The sequence below is a fragment of the Chenopodium album genome, chromosome 19 (genome assembly GCF_948465745.1).
Source record: "Chenopodium album chromosome 19, dcCheAlbu1.1, whole genome shotgun sequence".
In the NCBI taxonomy this organism is placed as follows: domain Eukaryota; kingdom Viridiplantae; phylum Streptophyta; class Magnoliopsida; order Caryophyllales; family Amaranthaceae; genus Chenopodium; species Chenopodium album.
In genome coordinates this window covers 8,108,840-8,126,914 of record NC_137852.1, presented here as the reverse complement: position 1 = coordinate 8,126,914, position 18,075 = coordinate 8,108,840, and the positions used below count along the sequence as shown (strand labels likewise).

General features: G+C 34.5%; 2 protein-coding genes across 2 annotated transcripts; both read left to right on the top strand.

The window, feature by feature from the left end:
- Nucleotides 1-1,306: 1,306 nt before the first annotated feature.
- On the top strand, nt 1,307-7,331 carry LOC145594531 (NADP-dependent malic enzyme-like). The gene is made up of 19 exons (XM_081650845.1): nt 1,307-1,487; nt 1,788-1,981; nt 2,677-2,797; nt 2,889-2,963; nt 3,364-3,515; nt 3,631-3,736; nt 3,859-3,924; nt 4,102-4,269; nt 4,358-4,441; nt 4,522-4,620; nt 4,888-4,935; nt 5,083-5,136; nt 5,251-5,349; nt 5,445-5,534; nt 5,829-5,906; nt 6,019-6,093; nt 6,179-6,269; nt 6,759-6,887; nt 6,976-7,331. The coding sequence occupies exons 1-19, from the start codon at nt 1,452-1,454 to the stop codon at nt 7,062-7,064; spliced, it is 1,854 nt and encodes a 617-aa protein (XP_081506971.1). The 5' UTR covers nt 1,307-1,451; the 3' UTR covers nt 7,065-7,331.
- Nucleotides 7,332-10,543: 3,212 nt separating this feature from the next.
- On the top strand, nt 10,544-16,221 carry LOC145595822 (receptor protein kinase TMK1-like). The gene is made up of 3 exons (XM_081652249.1): nt 10,544-10,907; nt 11,367-13,691; nt 15,193-16,221. Exons 2-3 carry the CDS (start codon nt 11,387-11,389, stop codon nt 15,717-15,719), a joined length of 2,832 nt encoding a protein of 943 aa, XP_081508375.1. The 5' UTR covers nt 10,544-10,907; nt 11,367-11,386; the 3' UTR covers nt 15,720-16,221.
- The last annotated feature ends 1,854 nt before the right edge of the window (nt 16,222-18,075 follow it).

Genomic DNA, 18,075 nt, shown 5'->3' with positions numbered 1-18,075 from the left:
TAATTAACTCTATTAATTGTCTAAAGTGTTGATCAACCCCTAAGGTTTTATAACCCCAACCTCACCCGTTAACATCACCTTGCATTAATTTACACTAATCAATTAATTAGGGAGTTTTTTTTAACGAAATTGTTAGAAAGTATTTGCAAGAAAATGGAATGGCATCTTAAATTCTTAATTAGGATATTCTTTTATACGGAGTAGTATATAGAAAGTAAATGTATTAGTTATGTAGAATGTCCGAATGCAAGGTTGTTATATGGGTAAAATTGGATATACTAAAATATAGTCACAACCATATTTTTAAAACTACAATAAACTCATTTCATAAAAATTACTACGTATATGACATCAATCTAACAAATGCATATCAAAGTGGATCAAATGAATTGGTACATCTAGAATTCTAGATCTAATCTATCTATAACTTTATACTAAAGGCGAAACCAGGAATGACACATGTCATCTCCTGGTTAAAAATTTTCCCTCCAAAAGTTTTTTTTTTTTTTCTTTTTTTTGGTCAAAGCTTCTTAGAGAAGTTTTTAATACAAACTATTCAATAAAATTTCACTTCCTATTTTATAAGTATATTCCATTTGTACACAATCAAACAAAGATATATATATATATATATATATATAATTTTTTTTTATACAATATTATGCAATAATTGTTTTCTATAACTTAATGATGTAATTCATAGTTATTTGTGTATATATTATTCGTTCTGTTTTATTTTTTACTTTTTTTTTTTTTTTTTTTTTTTTTTTTTTTTTTCTTCTTGTGTGTGTTAAGAGAGCCACAAGGGCGGGGGGTAAGAATCGATCCCAAGATCTCTTGGAACCGGGAGGAAGCTCTAACCACTTGAGCTATCCCTCACTCACATTCTCTCTGTTTTCTTTAGTGTGATCAATTTTTTTAATTTTTTTTGTAATTACAGAACTTTTATCCTATTTTGTTATTAGGTTTAATTTTTTATAATTAAATAATAATGCTAAATTAATGATAAGTATTAAGTTTTAAAAATTACCGTGCATGGCACGGGACTTAACCTAGTTGACTAGTAAAGTCCAATTCAATTATTCAACATACAATATTAATTTAAGTAACATTAGTGCTATGATTCTAACATTTATATTGTAATTTGATTCTCTTTCTCATTTGAGTAATATTTTTACAAAAATAGCATCTAAAATTAGACATATTGTATGAACATATTTGAATTCCACAATGTCTAAACTTCTAGACTTCTAGTATGAGCACACCATTTTTTTATAATTAAAAGTGTAGTCTAGTCATGGTTCACCAACAACATAAGCGTATTTCTCACTAAAACTTTTCTCTCTCCTTTGACCTTCCAATAAAAGAAAGTTGACTTTTCTCAGTAAACACCTTCCTCTTGCATCACCCAAATCAAATTCCTCTACTAATTACCCAAATATACTGTAATAATGATGTCACTCAATAGAAACAGACCACATTTTTTGGTAATTCTCATTTACTTTTGCAATTCTTTAATCAAATTTAATAAGCCACGTTTTAGCTTTATCTTGATTCCAAATCTTAGTCCTAAGACAAATCAAACCCTTTTTTTTTTTTTTTTTTTTTTTTTTTTTTTTTTTTTGTGAAATAAAAAATTTCTAATTATACCCTTGTTCACATTTCTAAATTTGCTTATAAAAATAACCCACGTTTTCTGCAACAAAAGGAACAATTTGTATCTTTCTGGGTTTCATTGATTTTCTGGGTTTGTTAGTTTTTGTGCCATTTTTTTGTTGTTGTTGCAGAGATTATTGGTCAATTTGAAGGTCAAAGGAGAGAGAGAGAAAAGGGTGAATAGAGGAATTATGAGTACTGGTAATGCACTGGATGAGATGACTCAAGGATCCAACGGTGTTGGTGGGGGTGTTAAGGATGTGTATGGTGAGGATTCTGCCACCGAGGCTCAACATATCACTCCTTGGACAGTATCTGTTGCCAGGTGATTGTTACATTTATGTTATGTTATGTAGACGGGTTTTGATCTCGGGTCTTGAGTATTGTCGATTTTATTGTTTCTAGTAATTTTTTCATGGTAGTAGTATCTTTTGCTAGGTGATTGTTACATTTGTTATCCTTTCTTGTTTGTTTAATTTTATGTTACGTAAACGGGTTTTGATCTCGGGTCTTGAGTATTGTCGTTTTTGTTGTTTTTAGTAATTTTGTCATGGTAGTATTTTGATCTTTTACGTGTTGGTTTAAAATTTAAATGCATAGTTATATGGGTTTCTTTCTTGTAGAATGGTTAAATTTTAAGTAACTACTGTAAACAAATATGAATATCTGAAATGGGTTTTTTGCTTTGGTTGTGTTCATGTTATGTCTGATTGTCTGATCAAAAAAGGAAATAATGGTTTAATCATAACATATATGAAAAATTTTCACAATTATAAAGAAAATAAGAAATGAAGGTTGAGAAATTAATTCCTGGATTAATAGATTTATGGATTAACTAGTTCTTGGAGATTCTTTAAGTCAAGACTTCTGCATTACTGTATTATACCTGTATTAGATCAAAAAATGTAGTAGAAATTTTCCTAAGGCATGTATTGGAACTCTTTGGATGTTATTGATTGCGAAAAAGCCGAAAAGATTTGTCATGATCATATATATATGAATCAAGTACTGTCATTGCAGTGGGTATACATTGCTGAGGGATCCCCATCACAACAAAGGGCTTGCTTTTACAGAGAAAGAAAGAGATGCTCACTACTTGCGTGGTTTATTACCACCTGCATGTCTGTCTCAGGAGCTGCAGGTTAAATCACTAAACCTTGTTAGGATGTCAAATTCATTTAAGCTTTTTTCGCTTTAGAGTAGTTCTTAATCACCGCTTTTTTGAACATTAGGCGAAGAAGTTTTTGGCTACTCTCAGACAGTATGAAGCTCCCTTGCAGAAATACATTGCTATGATGGATCTTCAGGTATATATTTGTGTTTGACAATTACCAAAGCTGTCAACAATTGTGTCATTAGGAATATTTTATACACTGTTAATAATTTGATTAGTGTAAGCCAATTAATTTTAAGTGGATTTTGAGAATTATATTTGTAATAGTAGTATCTGGAACAGGAGAGCTACATTAGAAATGATCATAGTTTACAGGACAATATATGTTTAATTAGGTGTGATGTGTTGATGACAAACCTCGCAGCCAAAGGTTTCATAAATGATTTAGTTTGATGAAAATTATTTAATACATGATACTTTCAAAAGTTACATTGTGACTCATAGTAAGATGTATGTTACTTAATGTATGTTGTGACTCATAGTAAGATGTACGTGTCGCATGATACTGATCTGCTGATGCTATAATTTTCCAGGAGAGGAATGAGAAACTGTTTTATAAGCTTCTTATTGATCATGTTGAAGAATTGCTACCACTTGTGTACACTCCAACTGTTGGCGAGGCTTGCCAAAAGTATGGAAGTATCTTTAGACGCCCTCAAGGTCTTTTCATCAGTTTGAAGGATAAGTATGTTTTCTGGAGCATTCTCATCAATTTCCCTTATTGCATTTTTGGATAAATGAATGCTCGACTTGTATCCATGTTTTCAGAAGTTGGAATTTGATGTCTTATTTTGTTTCAGGGGAAAAATTCTCGAGATTTTAAAAAACTGGCCTGAAAAGAATATTCAAGTTATTGTGGTTACTGATGGTGAGCGTATCCTTGGACTAGGAGACCTTGGTTGCCAGGTATGGAGCATGTTTAGTCTGCTTCCTTTTTAAGTCTCTGACATTCCTTTTTAACTTCCCTCCACTCTACCTTGATTTCTCTGTCAGACTCATGATTGATAAGACAAACTTACTTTGTTTAGGGAATGGGCATACCTGTTGGAAAACTTTCTTTGTACACAGCACTTGGTGGAGTTCGCCCTTCAGCAGTAAGCAATTGATTTTGCTTAAGTTCTTGTATTGTAATCATTTTTATGGTTTCTGAATGTGAAGCATGTAATCTTTTGACTTTTAGTTCATCTGGATGAAAAAAGTGGTAAAGGTATGCTATTAAGTCCCCTACTCCCAGATCTAACTGTATGATTTCTTATCTTCTTCCTTTACAGTGCTTGCCTATAACCCTTGATGTTGGCACAAATAATGAGAAGCTATTGAACGACGAATTTTACATTGGTCTGAAGCAAAATAGGGCTACAGGGAAGGAATATGCTGAGTTTGTTCAGGAATTTATGTCTGCAGTTAAGCAGAACTATGGTGAGAAAATCCTCATACAGGTCAGTCACAAATTGTGAGCCTCTAATTACAATAAACATTTGTTCCCAAGAAAACTAAACCTCTGCTGTTATTATGAAATTCATGCAGTTTGAAGATTTTGCCAACCATAATGCATTTGAACTGCTGGAGAAATACCGCAAAACTCACCTTGTCTTCAATGATGACATACAGGTGATGAAAATTCTTATGCCTTAAGATCATGTTATTTCTTTTAGAAGTTTCAACTGATATAAAACCACTTTTGAGTGCAGGGTACTGCCTCTGTGGTTCTTGCTGGGCTCATTGCCTCTTTGAAACCACTAGGAGGAAACTTGGCGGATCATACATTCTTATTTTTGGGCGCTGGAGAAGTGAGCATTTAACAATCTTACTATAAGCAATTTATTATATGTGTAGAAATGTTTGTATTCTTGTTAAAGATGCCTGTATTCTGTCACTTCTACAAATTACTTCCGATTATACTGGTTGTGCTACTGCAGCTCTCTTGCCTTACACACCCTCCCCTCCATCCCTTGGGTCAACTGGATGCATGTTCATCCCTTTCTGATTTGGGATATCTCCTTAATTTAATATGTCTGTTTTTGTTATCTAACACTTGAAACTTTTGTTATCTGAAGGCTGGAACAGGTATTGCCGAGCTTATAGCTCGTGAGATGTCAAACAAGGTATCAAACTGGTCAAACTATGTTCATTGTTTATTTCTAGAAATTCAGTACAACTATGCTCTCATCTTTACTCCCCTTTTTTATTTTTTTATTTATTGAATTTTTTTTTATCCCACCTTATTATCTTTCTCCACTGTCTTTGCAAAGACAAAAGCTCCTGTTGAAGAAATGAGAAAGAAGATATGGCTTGTAGACTCCAAGGTATTATCCAATCACCCTGATGCTTATTAGAATTTCACATAAAGGCCATTTCATTATGATACTTGACTCTTATAATCTTCTACTTACGATAATTATGTACTGTTTTGATGACAGGGACTTGTTGTTAGCTCTAGGAAGGAGTCGCTTCAGTCTTTCAAACTCCCTTGGGCACATGAGGCTAAACCTGTTACAACTCTTTTAGAAGCAGTACAGGTGAAAGAGATTGGCTCCTAAAAAGGCATTTCATCAATAAGAGATTTTCTTGTGACTAAAGTTAAATACTTACTTCTGTGTCCTTTTTTTCTCAGGTAATCAAGCCCACTGTGTTGATAGGTACTTCTGGAAAGGGAAAGACATTCACTAAGGAGGTGGTTGAAGCCATGTCATCTATCAATTCGGTACAATTCTACTTTCATTTATGTTCCTGCTTCTTTTTTGTAGAGGTGATAAGCAAATTTAGACGTTTGAGTTTGAGGCCATATTTGTGCGATGATTCACTTAGTTTGGCTTTGGATCAGATCATTTTCCGGTTTATTGTGACATTAATTTTTGAGTTGGGTCGGTTGAGACATTGGATAAATTTCAGTCAGATCAAATTTGGGTCATGTAATTTAAAGTAATCTGGGATGGCGTAATTTTGCTAGATCTAGTTGTAAACTTAACATGGGGTCTTCATGTGGTTGTCTGTGCAGAAACCTCTCATCCTTGCTTTATCAAATCCCACATCACAGTCAGAATGTACTGCTGAGGAGGCCTACACATGGAGCAAGGTAAATTACCGTTTTTATTTGCCTTTAAAATTCTCAGTTCTCACCTTTAATTCTTTCTTTTCTACAAGATGAAACTGACATAAACATGGCTTTATTTTTTGAAATGATGCAGGGCAAAGCAATATTTGCCAGTGGAAGCCCATTTGATCCAGTTGAATACGAAGGACATACTTTTGTTCCTGGCCAGGTCTAACCTGCATCCACTGCCTTTTTTTCAGGGACCCTCTTTATCTAGATTGCAAGTTAACCTTTTTTTTTTTGTCATGTTGCAGGCAAATAATGCTTACATATTCCCTGGTTTTGGTTTGGGTCTGATAATGTGCGGTGCAATTCGTGTTCATGACGACATGCTTTTGGCTGCCTGTAAGTGCCCCACTGAAACTGTTGAAGTTTAAACTACAAGTTTTGATTTCTTATTTTGTGATTGAGTCAAAGACATATAGCCTCTGCAATTCTTCTTACAACTTTTCTTCTAGAGCTGATCATGGACTGTTCCATGGTCCAAAAAAATCAGGCCGGGTGCATTTTGGCCTGGAAAGTACTGCAGAAAATTGATAAAATCGGGTATAGATTGAGCTGGAGTATGTAACATACTCCCCATAAAAGTCCGGTCAATTGGGCTGACAGACATTTTCAATAAGGAAAATTCTGTGAACACTGCCTGAGTTGGATGAGGCCAGTTTTGATCAGCTCTATCTTCTTCCTACTTTTAAGCTATTCTCTCTGGGTCTTTCAGAAATTTTTTAAATAGCACAATAAAACCTTTGTTTTTTTTTTTCCCTACCCTATGATTTTTGTTATCTTCCTTGACGGAGAAAAAGTAAAAGTAACTCTTTATCAATCTGTAAACAGCTGAGGCATTGGCTGCACAAGTTACCGAAGTGCACTTAGCAAAGGGACTTATCTATCCGCCATACAAAGACATTAGAAATATATCTGCTAATATTGCTGCCAAAGTAGCAGAGAAGGCTTATGAACTCGGTGAGCCATTACTGTTACTGTCTGATATATAAAGAAATACTTGGATCTTCTTGCGATCCGCTGACTATCCATCTGTTATTTTGTGTAGGTTTGGCTAGTCGGCTTCCACAGCCAGAAAATTTGGTAAAATTTGCTGAGAGCTGCATGTACAGCCCTAATTACAGAAATTACCGTTGAATGATGAGGAATATGAATTTCCCTGCAGTTTTGGATCATCCGTTACTTGAGCATCTTAGTCTTGTTATCCTTTTGTAATCTTTACATTCTACTTCGGCTTATTTTCTGCATACATTCCTTTCTTGAATGTCTGCAGACTGCAGATCAATATATAGTGCTATGCATTGTTCTAGGAGTATTGTATCTACCGGATCTGCTATTAGTTTCTACAAATTCTAGCCAGTATATTGAACTAGGAATTTATCAATGAAATAATTTTGCTCAAAACTGTTTCCTGCAGCTGATTTTTTGCTTTTATTACTTTAGACTTTTATCAAACCTCTTCGAATGCAAATCCTGAGAATCTGTTGGATGTAAAAAGAATAAGATTGGGCAAGGGTGTATAATAATCATGCTCGTAAATTATACATAGAGACGGATTTAATTCTTGTTATATAAGGTGTATGTCAGCCACATAGAGCACACATAACAGCTAATACCCATATGGTTATCACTCATAATATATGAATAGAACTTTGTAATTTTTACGTGTATGAGCATCCGGTGAGTTCAGACCTCGGCCCAGTTTGCTGCATCAATGCAACAACTGAAACAGAGCTTGTAGCTCCCTTGTTATAGGCCATGGAGACAAGTGGGATAATGTGGGGCACGACTCGATCAATTAGGTTGGACGGATACAGTTGAGATGCCAAGGATTGCCTGGCATTTTGTCCCTCTCTATAGCCAGCCTGACAGCCTTGATGTCTTTCTAATCATTTGAGGAGCAATGCATATGCATTATGGATATATGGAGTACTTGTATTAGCCCATCATCATAATATCTTAATTGGTTAAGCGACTTTCAGACACTAAATCTAAATACAAGCAGTGTAGTTCTACCCCTTAAATTTATTTCTGACAATTGAGATCAATCTCCTCTAAAAGATCAATCGCGTCCAAAATTGATTAATCCACCTAAAAATCACGACGAATCAAATGTCATGCTTGAAAAATCCTCTTCAACTTTGGTAGGATGTGTTTATGGTGGTATCAGAAATTCGCTATCATCCCATGTTTTTCCCATGTGGTTTTTGTGTAGTGTCGCTTGTGTTTTGGACTTACACACAAGTCTAGAATTGTGGATGGGCAGCGCGGTACATGAGCATACACCTCCTCCCCCATATGACCATATCTAAACCCACTATCTATGGTAGATATGTATTTTACATTCATACGCGTTCATATGTGTGGTGGTGACTGGCGTGGTGGAAATATGTACATACTTCATTCATATTTGGGTCGTTGTACTTCTAAAATACTAGAAACATAAATGTATATTTTCGTAAATCTCAGGGGCCAAATACATTGGCTAACTTCAATTATTTATATTTAGGCTAGTTATGTTACAACTCTTATATGCTTGTTATTGTGAGCAAATTGAAGCTATCCAAAAGACCTTAATGTTGTCTCTCTTGATGACTAGAGTTCATATTATATCATTTCTTTTTTTTCTTTTTTTTTTTTTTGACATTGTATTATTATATCATTTCGAAGTAAAGAAAAAAGTAATAAATTAAATTTATTCTCTTCACATGATACTACTCCATACTTTTACTTAAGTAAAATTATATTTGTTGAAATTAAATTAGGGCCTATTTATATTTACTTAATTTCAGTTCACTTCAATTCAGTTCAGCTCCAATCAGTTCACTTCAGTTCAACTCCTAACTTTCCTCTCTCATAGAATATTCATTTCAGCTCAATTCACTTTAGTTAAGCTCCAATCCGTTCAGCTCAGCTCCAATCAGTTCAATTCAGCTCAGTTCAGTAAATGTGAACATGCCCTAACTGTTTGATATAACCTTAAGTAAATATAACGTAAATATTTCTTACAAATTATTATAAAAAAAAATTTAAAAAAAAATCATGTGGCAACTAAAGTTAAATCTTAGGTATCAAATAATAACAAAAAAAACATAAAACAACATGAGACAATTAAGTTTGATAAAATATGTGATAATATGGGGAGGAAAAGGTTTTATTAAAATTTACAGTAGCCTTTATTTTATTTGGCAAATAAAAGCTATAAAAAAAAAAAAAAAAAAAAAAAAAAAAAAAAAAAAAAAAACTCCATGGCAGGGTGATGGATAAAATTACTTCAAAAAAAAAAAAAAAAAAAAACTTGCCGAATTTTGTTGATTATATTCATTAACTTTATACTTACATATGTTAGTTCGTTAACCAACAAGAGTTGGCTCAATTCAGTTAAGTTCAGTTCCAATCAGTTCAATTCAGTTCAGCTCCAATCAGTTCAGTTCATTTCAGCTCACTTCAGTAAATATGAACAGGCCCTAAGTAATGTTTGAGGTGGCAAATCGACCTCATAGCTAAAGAAATTCTTTTTATTATTACAGCTAAAATATAAAAATTTACAAGACAATAAGGAAACAAAGTTGCATATAATTACAAGGAATAAAATACGAATCATAGTTCTATATGTTTCCTAATAATAATGATTGGAGGAAGTGGGTTGAACATGCAAGTCCAAAAACTTCCCACAAAAGACGTTTCCTAATTGAATAGCTTAAGTGCAAATTGATGCTTAAAATAACATCACAAACACCAAACTATCCATAATTTAATTCCTAAATTAAACTAACCAATCAAGTGATAATATATATTAATTTCTTTGGTAATTTAATCTCTTTGATTAAGATGTTTAGTCATGGGTGATGAAACAAATAATCTTACGTGTCCAAAGATAAGTTTTTTTTTTTTTTTAATTATATAAATAAAACTTAATTTTCTATATTTATTAGTCTTATTTCCTCTTATTCTCTTCAACTTATATCAAAATGACATAAACTTATTATTTTTTTTTTGTTGCCCTGACATAAACTTATTACTTATATATGTAAGACTTAGACCAGATTAGACCGGACAAAATATTATCATACCATAACTTTTAATTCTTGTCATTTATTACTATATACTTCCATATTTTTATTTTTTTTTGCATACGTAAATCTTAAAACTTGCATAATACATCTAAAAAAACTTTCTTTAAACAAATATAACATCCCATATTTATCTTGAACTTTTTTTGACATTAATATAGAAATACAACTAAAATAATCAGACAAAAATACCTTATACGAATATACGAGCGAGATACATTTCCTTTATTACACAACTCATAAATGTTATGAAAAAAACTACTCCCTCCGTCCCTAAATTACATTCCTGTTTCTCTCTATTATGTGAGGAATAAATGCTAGAAATAGGAATGTAATTTAGGGATGGAGGGAGTAAAATATTACTGTATAAAATAATTATTTCATATATTATTGATAGAGAATAAGATTAAATAAAACATGACAAAAATACGTTATTTTATATTAGCGAGACACATTTTCTTTATTACGTGTATTAATCATTTTCAAAAAAAAAAAAAAAAACATTTGTAAATGTAACGCAGGAAAAATATACTCAAAAAAGTTGACTTTATTACACGAGTTTATGTTATGAAAGTACTACACAATGCCAGTTACCCCGCCATTTTCTCTCTCTTCTTGTCTTCCATTATCACCTTCATCAAATTAATCCATAATCAACGGAGATTGATTTCGAATCTCAATTGATAATAAGAATCTCTCAACCAATTTTCTTCTTCTTTTCTTCCAAATTTATACTTTCTTACCATCTTTTTCTTTCTCATTTATTCTTACCAACTAAAAAAAACCCTTCAGCCAAACACGCCGCAAGATACTGAATTCTTACAGTAAAGTTTCTCTTTCTCTCTCTTCTTTAGGTTTGACACTGTTTCTCTCTCCTCAGTTCTACACTTGTCCTGCTGATCTCCAGGTTAGCTTTTCAGGGTTTTGTTTTCTATTTTTGGATTGTCTGAATTTTGATTTTTCTGGGATTATTTTGAGTAAAAAAATTTAAAAGGGTTGTTTTTTTTTAGTGTTTTTGTGTATTGGGTTTTGTGGGGTTGTGATTTCTGGGTATAAGATTGTTTTTGGAATTGTTGATTTTACACTGAATTTTTGTAGTTTATAAGATGTGTAGTTTAGGGGTTTTGTTTGAATTGGGGATTTCTGGATAAAATTGGAATTGTTGGATGTGATTCTTGTTTATAGATGCATGTTGAATCTAGGTTTTTAGTTGATTTTGTGAAAGCTGAAGTTTTTGGAATATAGGGTTGGAGTTTCAGACTTTCAGAATGAGCTGAACTGAAATGAAACCATTAGAATTAGAACTCAAAATTTGAGATAAATTATTGTTGGTTGATGATGATTTGTAAACTGATAATTTATGTAGGTGGGGTAATTGTCTCGAAGATGTCGATTGAGCATCCGAGGGTTCCAACCCTATGGATGGTTGCTCTGCAGATGACTGTTCTTGTAGTGTCTCTGCTTGTAGTGCCCACTACTCCACAGTCCACCTCATCGGATTCTGCTGCAATGCAGTCCTTGAAACAGAGCCTAAAGCCCCCTGCAAATGTTGATTGGTCTGCTCCGGACTCGTGCAAGTGGCAAGGTGTGGCTTGTGACTCGAGCAATCGGGTCACACGCATACAATTGAAAGATTCAGGGTTGACTGGCACTTTATCCCCTGCAGTAGGCAACCTAACAAGCCTTGAAGTCCTTGAGCTGATGAACAACAATGTAACAGGACCATTACCGAGTTTTAAGGGGCTGAGCTCGCTGCAGAGGCTATATCTCCATGACAACAATTTTACTTCTATCCCTGATGACTTCTTTGACGGATTGACTTCACTCCAGGAAGTATATCTGGACAAGAACCCATTAAGTGCTTGGTCTATACCTCAGGGGCTCAAGGATGCTTCTTCTTTGAAGAATTTTTCTGCTATGTCAGCCAATGTTGTTGGTAATATACCTGACATTTTCAACCCTGATAATTTCCCAGGCATAATCCATTTGCGCTTGTCCACCAATCATCTGACTGGTGGTTTACCCTCGAGCTTTTCGGGTCTTGGGCTTCAGTCCCTGTGGTTAAATGGGCAATTGGATTCCCATGGTAGAAGTCTTAATGGGACAATTGATGTTTTGCAGAATATGACCCAGTTGGTGCAAATATGGTTGAATATGAATGCACTCACTGGTCCTATTCCAGATTTGTCAAAATTGACTGGTTTAGAGGATCTGAATTTGAGGGACAATACCCTCACAGGTCCAGTCCCTGTTTCCTTGACAAGGATGTCATCCCTTAAGGTGGTTAACTTGACAAACAATGCTCTTCAAGGACCAACCCCTAAATTTCCTGATTCAGTAGCTGCAGACATCTTACCCAACAAGAACAGCTTTTGTTTGCCTGATCCTGGTGTGAATTGTGATAGCCTTGTTAATACATTGATATCAGTTATGGAACCATTTGGATACCCTTTACAAATTGCTCAAATTTGGTTAGGCAATACGCCTTGTTCTTCTAATTGGTTGGGGATAGGTTGCTCGGATGGTAATATTACAATAGTGAATTTACAGAATAAGGGTCTTACCGGCACTATTTCGCCTAAATTTGCTTCTCTTACTTCGGTTCGGACGTTGATACTTGCGCATAATAATATCACGGGTACCATACCTGATGAACTTACGAAAATGCCGAACCTCAGGACACTTGATGTGTCTTTTAATAATCTTTATGGTAATATTCCAGCTTTTGCCCACACTGCTGTTAATGCTCGTGGGAATGCTGATATTGGCAAAGATCGTCCTAGCACATCAACTGGAGGTGGCTCTTCTGGTGGACCTGGAGAAACTTCTAGAAAAAGTTCTAAAGTTGGAGTAGTTGTTGGATCAGTTGTTGGTGGTGTAGTCTTTGTTTCTTTTGCTAGTTTAATGCTATTTTGTTTCTTGAGAAGGAAAAAGCTCTATGGGAGGGTACAACAGTCTAATACTGTGGTGATCCATCCAAATCATTCAGGGTCTGATGATGCTGTCAAAATCACTGTCACTGGGTCTGGAGCAAATGGCAAGGCGATGAGTGATGACCAAAGTCAGGGGAGCGGTGGCACTAGTGATGTCCATGTAATAGAGACTAATAACATGGTCATTTCTATTCAAGTGTTGAGAAACGTGACCAACAACTTTAGTGATGACAATGTTCTAGGAAGAGGGGGTTTTGGAACAGTCTATAAAGGGGAGCTGCCTGATGGAACCCAGATTGCAGTGAAGAGGATGAATTCGGGAGTTTTAGGAGATAAAGGATTGGCAGAATTTAAGTCTGAGATTGCTGTTCTTTCTAAAGTTCGCCATCGACATTTGGTTGCCCTCCTGGGATTCTGTTTGGATGGAAACGAGAAGCTCCTTGTCTATGAGTACTTGCCACAAGGTGATTTGAGTAGGTACCTATTTCACTGGAAGGATGAGGAATTGGAACCTCTTAAATGGAATCAAAGGTTAACTATTGCATTAGATGTGGCCAGAGGCGTTGAATATTTACACAGTTTAGCACAACAAAGTTTCATTCATAGGGATCTCAAACCTTCTAATATTCTTTTGGGAGATGATATGCGTGCAAAAGTTGCAGATTTTGGACTTGTTCGTCTTGCACCTGATGGTGGGAAAACCTCAATAGAAACCAGGCTGGCAGGCACGTTTGGTTACCTAGCTCCTGAATATGCAGGTAAAGTTAAATCCTTATGTGTTGAGATATTCTTCTTTATATGTCTGCCCCTAAGTGATGAGCATAGTTAATATTTTGGTCACCACTGCATGATAATGTCGCTTTCTAGATTAAGTTAAGATTTTAACTTTATCATACCACCATTAATGATAATACCTTTGTTTAAGATTTTCAAAGAAATACATTATCGGTGTGGTAAAGATATGAATCTTTAATTGGTGAAGGTTAGTAAAGAAATTTTAACTCAATGTGCTTCAAAATAACCTCCAATCAATGTGGCCTATTATTCAAAGACAAAGGGGACAATTTAATTAACTATACTGCTATCCGATCCATAATGCTTTACGGAGTACTTGTCAAGACTGTGTTATGTCCTTAACAATGTTTCCTGATTTACAAGTATGAGATTTGGTACGGGTTGGCTACCTAATTTGTTAAAATGGGCCAAAAATGCCAATTTGCTGGTAGAATATGCTATTTCAGTATGCAGGGGTAGTGGGGTCGAATCAGGCAACTCTGGTCCTTAATATTAACAAAACCGGAACTTCTGCTTCCTAAGAAAATTAATTATTACATGGTGTTTTGCTTACTGCTTATCCTTTTCCTGGCTAGATAATTGAATCAAATAGAAGATCTGTTAACAAATATGCTTTGTCAACTGATGAATAACAATTTAGCTTGGAGGAGCATGTTTGTCTTTGTGTGTGTGCTTGTGCAAGTTTGGTGGAGGTATGTTTGAATTTTGACTGTTGATAAGCTTGTTTAATAAGGTCCATAAAGGCCAGAGGCCTTCTAGAGTTAAGGCTTCCTAATAACAACTAAGCATCCACTGGGTTGACATATTTAATTCTAGGATGTGCTTTAATTAACCTTCTAACTTATCTAATGAGAAGCAAGCTTCCTTTATTGGTCATTTGCTGATAATATATGTTATTTTAACCAGTATCAACCAATAAGAGTTCCTTCAGAAGTCAACACTTCCCAATTTCCCCAGTTTTGTGTTATAAAATGAAACTAAGAGCAGAATAACCCTTGCACACGCTGTTAGTGGGATGTTTCGTTATTTACCTAGTGAGCATGGTTTGCAATTTCTGGGTATGACTACACGCAGACTAAGTTTTTTTTTTTTTTTTTTTTTGTTGGGGGGGGGGGGGGGGGGGATGGGATTCAGAGCATCTGTGTTATTTAAAAGTTTCGACTACGAGTACTTGATATTTATTATCTAATCCCCTTTTATAAATAGTTACTACTCTTACCTATGAAATAAAGTTTAGAAATATTCTCATCCATAAGTAAGGGTCTCTCTCTTTATCTATTTCCATGAACATAAAGGTGTTATTATACTGTGTAACAGTATTCTTTCAAAAAAAAAAAAAAATACTGTGTAACTGTATTAGATAACTTGTTAGCTGCATATACAAAGAGGTAAAATGACATTGTGCTAGTTATCTGATATGTTGGTCTGATTCCTCTTAACTGGATTTGTGTTTTGTTTTGTCAGTAATGGGCCGCATAACTACAAAAGTTGATGTATTCAGTTTCGGAGTTATATTAATGGAGATAATTACGGGGCGGAGGGCACTCGATGAAACCCAACCAGAGGACAGTGTTCACCTGGTGACTTGGTTCCGGAGGATGTACATTAACAAGGACTCTTTCCAAAAAGCAATTGATCCCACCCTTGAACTCAACGAAGAGACTGTTGCTAGTATCAATACTGTTGCTGAGCTGGCTGGCCACTGTTGCGCTAGGGAGCCATACCAGAGACCTGAAATGGGTCATGTAGTAAATGTCCTGTCTTCTCTCATTGATGTGTGGAAGCCTTCAGAAGAGAACTCCGAGGACATATATGGAATTGATCTCGACATGACCTTACCACAAGCCCTGAAGAAGTGGCAGGCCTATGGAGATAGCAACCTTGACGATTCTTCATCATCCTTCCTTGCAAGTAGAGACAATACCCAGACAAGCATACCTACAAGGCCATCTTGGTTTGCTGAATCATTTACCTCATCCGATGGAAGGTGAGGTATAGGAGAACTGGTTTCCTATATGGTTGAGGCATGAGCAGCTTGTGGATTGATCTTGAAGATACATGTCACAATTATCCCCCGTCCTCCCCTTCTCCCCTTGTCTATCGATTTCTATCTATTAGCTACTTGTTTCTGTCCGACATGCTTCCTGCTTTTCTCTGATGTGTGGTGTTAGGAGGGGCACTGATTGATGACGATTTAGGATCATTAGATTGTTTGTCTTCTAGAACAGGATGTTTTGGGGAACTAATCCGAGCAATTTATGTATGTAGATGTCTCGGCGGTAGACCCCTTTGTGAGAGCATTGTTTGCATTGTGCGTCTCACGAGAGGAGTAGCAGATTAAACTTCGAGTGGTAAAACTTAGTTCCCAAATTTAGAATCAACTGAGTGTGTATTGTATAGAATTAATTATTGGTATGTTTATGCATAGTCATAAAAAAATTCTAGATATTGTTATCTTTAATTATGTGTTGGAGTATATTTTTTGGTTGTGTATGCCTGTCTTTATTGATGGTGATTGCAGCTGATGATGAATGATGATGGTGTTAAATTAAATAAATCAATGAACACGTATTTTTGCTATTTTGTGGATGTCTTTGTCTGTATTTATTAATCAATCCTGTGATAAATAATACGAGTACAACATTCTTTGTTTATTTGACGTGACCACATGAAAACAAGTCAACTAACATAGACATTCCTAGAAAAGTTATAATGGCAGCTGGTATGGATAAACATTACGGAGTTTGATTAGTTATTTACTACGAAGTATTTTACTTCATTGGACTATCATGATAATCGAGCTTTGTTCTCTTCACCCCATTCTTGGTCTGTATTTTTAATTTTTTATAAGACTCGTTACTCATAAAGTCGTAAAGAATTAGATTGATTCTAACAAGACTAGAAAAATTCATACTGTCATACCAAATCATGCCATGTTTGATTATTGTTAAAAGTCATGAAAACAAGCATGAAGTATTTGAAAATGCTTCTCAAGAGATCAGAGATAACACTAACAAAGCAACAAGATCTCAGACTCTCTAGTTGATAGAACTTTCTTTATATATGGCTATACACCATATATATTAGCATACAACTACAACCAACCTTCAATTGAATCAGATACAAAAAAAGGATATCAAATCCTATCGTATTGATTTAGATAAGAAAGATTCAATGGATAATAGATGATTTTTATCGGTATACAATATTTCAAGTGAGGAGAACAAAATCTTAAAAGCCAACTAAAATCAAATCCAAATAACCTAAAGTCTTGTTGTTGCTAATCCTTTGCATTAATCATGATCAAATTAGTAGTACTGTTTTAAGAGATGAAATTGCTAATCCTTCATTCCTTTGCATTAATCAGGTTGCTCACGTTGCAAGATTTGTAAGATTCTTGCATTGACCATGATAAATTGGTAATACAATCCCTAATATGGAACACATATCATGATAACATGAATGTATGGATACCAATTTCTTCCTGAATAATTTCTTTATCCAAGAGTCATCATTTAAATATTCTCATATCCTAATCTAATCTCCAAATTTTGAGTAGCTTTCGAAGGCCTCCATTCATTTAACTGAGCTTGACTCGATTTTAGAAGATATTTTCTCTATTACCTCCTCCTTTGATTTTGTTATTTGGAATCATGTAAAAAGGGATGGCAACAACGTTGCACTTCACCTTGCTAAATTAGTTCCATTTGGTGTGGAGCAAGTGGTAACCATTGGACTGTGAGGTTAATCCACTTGCTAAATAAATGTGGCTAAATAAATGTCAAAACATTGCAATTCACCTTGCTAAATTAGTTCCACTTGCTAAATAAATGTGGCTCATTTCGAGCCATGGGGTTGGGTTGGACTTTGCCGTTTAGGCTAGATAATTATGTCAAAACCCACTAAAAACAAGTCGAATTAGAATTTGACCTAAAGATGTATACACAGACGAGGGAGTCCATATTGGCGAAATTGTACTTCCTTTGTTTCAAATGGTTAGACACATTTTCTTTATCACGTTTACTAACACACATCTTTAACTGAATATATCTTTTAATACACTACTCTGTAAAATAAAACATATAAACAATTAAATTTTAATTTTAATTACACAGTGAAATGGATTTAAGAAGATCTCATAAGCCTATATTTTTTCATATCATAATTCACAAATGATACCAAAGTAAAGTTTATAAATAATGTCAAAAGTTAAAACATGTGAAATGGAGAAATATTTTAGGATAAAACTAGTAACACCGACAATAATTCTAACTTAAAATCATTAATTCCGCGATTTCATTACAAGTTTGTCACTTTTTATTAATCAGTATTTTGTTATACTCATAC

Coding starts and splice junctions, on each gene's coding strand:
- LOC145594531 (XM_081650845.1), top strand. CDS start 1,452: ATGATGTCACTCAATAGAAACAGACCACATTTTTTG. Junction 2,964..3,363: donor TTGCTATGATGGATCTTCAG/GTATATATTTGT, acceptor ATAATTTTCCAG/GAGAGGAATGAGAAACTGTT. Junction 5,137..5,250: donor TATGGCTTGTAGACTCCAAG/GTATTATCCAAT, acceptor TTTTGATGACAG/GGACTTGTTGTTAGCTCTAG.
- LOC145595822 (XM_081652249.1), top strand. CDS start 11,387: ATGTCGATTGAGCATCCGAGGGTTCCAACCCTATGGATGGTTGCTCTG. Junction 13,692..15,192: donor CCTAGCTCCTGAATATGCAG/GTAAAGTTAAAT, acceptor TTGTTTTGTCAG/TAATGGGCCGCATAACTACA.